Source organism: Galeopterus variegatus, unplaced genomic scaffold, assembly GCF_000696425.1.
Source record: "Galeopterus variegatus unplaced genomic scaffold, G_variegatus-3.0.2 Scaffold4245, whole genome shotgun sequence".
Taxonomy (NCBI): Eukaryota; Metazoa; Chordata; class Mammalia; order Dermoptera; family Cynocephalidae; genus Galeopterus; species Galeopterus variegatus.
Window position 1 is genome coordinate 131,061 of NW_007730356.1, and position 2,301 is coordinate 133,361.

The following is a 2,301-nucleotide window of genomic DNA, read 5'->3' on the forward strand; positions in this document are numbered from 1 at the left end:
CGCGACACTGAGGGTTGTGATCCGTTGCCGGTCACGAAAAAAGACAAAAAGGATAAAAAATAATAATAAAAAAAATAATTTTAAAAAATTTTTTAAATGTATGTATGAAATGCAATTTGTGTTCAACCTTAATAATATATGTTTAATTGTAATGTTTATTTTACCAACATTTATCCTTCTAAGAAATATCATGCCTTAAAAAAAGACAAAGAAAAACCATTCAATATTCAAAAAAAAATAAGTTCCATTTGAAACAAAGTCTCACATATCTGTTTGAAATTAATTGTATTTTGTGTCAAATAAGAAATAAATTTCAGGAATGGGCTGAATATAAAGCAATTTCTGATGCTACTGACTATTTACTTGTAGTCCTGAACAAGTTATATCAACAACGGTGACTCAGATTCTAAAAATAAAGTTGGCCACATGACAACTATCTAATGAAGTTATTTTATGTGTAGTTAACTTAGTGCCCTTAACCTCCCAGAGAAAAATAGGGTTTTGGCAAGTCTAATGTAGTTAAGAACATAGGTTTCAGAATCCAAGTATGTGGGTGCAAGACCTGGTTTCATCACTTATCTCTGCATGCTTGGTTACTTAACCTATCCTAGCCTCTGTTTCCTCATATATAAAATGAAGGTAGTAATAATACTTACCTTATAAGGTTGTGGTTATAGGGGTTTGTAAGAATTAAATGAGACCATCCATGGGAGGTATGTATGCCTGGTATATAGAGCCCCTTAGTAAATTTTTGCTCTTATTGTGATTGTTTTGGGAATAGTAGTGGTAANTCTCTGCATGCTTGGTTACTTAACCTATCCTAGCCTCTGTTTCCTCATATATAAAATGAAGATAGTAATAATACTTACCTTATAAGGTTGTGGTTATAGGGGTTTGTAAGAATTAAATGAGACCGTCCATGGGAGGTATGTATGCCTGGTATATAGAGCCCCTTAGTAAATTTTTGCTCTTATTGTGATTGTTTTGGGAATAGTAGTGGTAATGTGTTTCCACATGTTCTGATGTGCTTTCATCTTGCATTATCTTATGAATAGATACTGGAAACCAAAATGGAGAAAGTGATGACAAGACTAAGAATGCTGAGAGAAGCTATTTAAATATTTTACCTGGTAACTATTATTTTATTTTAAATTACTGTTTTCTTATAATCACATACATTAAAATCATAGATCTGAAACATAAATTCTTATGGTATACATTATAAAATGTTTGTTAGTATATCACTTTGAAAAAACATTTTGTATCTGTATAGTACACTTTCACAGATATTCTCCAATGTACATATTTTTATACTAGTACTTTTTTAAGATCCATATGAGAGAAATTGCTCAAGAAGTTGCACAAGTTATATCGTTATTTGTTGCTATTTCAAATTTCCTCTTATACTTTGTTTCTTAGTTCTTAAGAAAGGAACCAAGAAATAAGTTTTAATCAAATTAAACAATAGTACAGAGATGTAAACAGTCAAATTCATGCAAAGAACATGGGTCATCTGATTTCGAATCTTATTTCCATTTCCCCTTGCATTTTCCTGCTTTCCATTTCCTTTATTTCCTTTATTACTCTTGGATATGTTATTTAACAACTGGAAATTCAGTCTCTTGATCCTCCTTATGAGTGAATTCACTGTCATGACCCTTAATAGTGCTTGTATGACAGGGCATAACAAGATTGGCCTATCTGTGTGCATTATGTGTATAAAGTCTTTTAAACTAATTGGTAAGTTTTACAATTTCAGAAATAGCCATCTCTTGATAGTTCTTTGTTCTCCTTTAAGGGAGTTTCCTCACATTTCCTTCCCCAGGTCTTCAACATATAGGTCACATTACATTTAATCTAAGTAAATTTCATACCCATTTCTGGTATTCATCTTGTCAGGCCCAGTCAGCTAGTTTGTGGTCATCGGCCTCTGAGTTTCCTTCCACCTTCAGATATCCTACTTTAGTGGATAATGTTAGAATCACCACATGCTGTTTTCTTCACTTTGTGGAACAGGAAACCTTCCTCCTCTCCATCTAAAAATACCTTCAATGAAGGATTTATTGTATTTCTCTTCATAGATCCATAATTTAAATCATCCATATTTTGTGGCTTTCTTAAAATGTGCTAATCTTTTTACTATTCTGGAGGTACCAATGTCTGTTTTGTTTCTTCTTTAACTTAACTCTTTATTGTTATATGTATTTCCTTCTTTACTCTTCTTTGGAAAAAGCCTGTAGGTTACTATTCTCATTATTACCACCAAATCAGGAGGGTATGTCATAAGTCTGAGTTAGAAAA

At 32.0% G+C, this 2,301-nt stretch overlaps 1 protein-coding gene across 1 annotated transcript in view; it reads left to right on the plus strand.

Moving 5' to 3' along the window:
• LOC103602660 (chromosome unknown open reading frame, human C12orf4) overlaps positions 1-2,301 on the plus strand; it is a 54,959-nt gene that overhangs the window by 31,261 nt on the left and 21,397 nt on the right. The window contains exon 9 of the mRNA XM_008587084.1: positions 1,056-1,130. Coding sequence (XP_008585306.1) covers positions 1,056-1,130 — 75 coding nt within the window. The remainder of the gene's footprint in view (positions 1-1,055; positions 1,131-2,301) is intronic.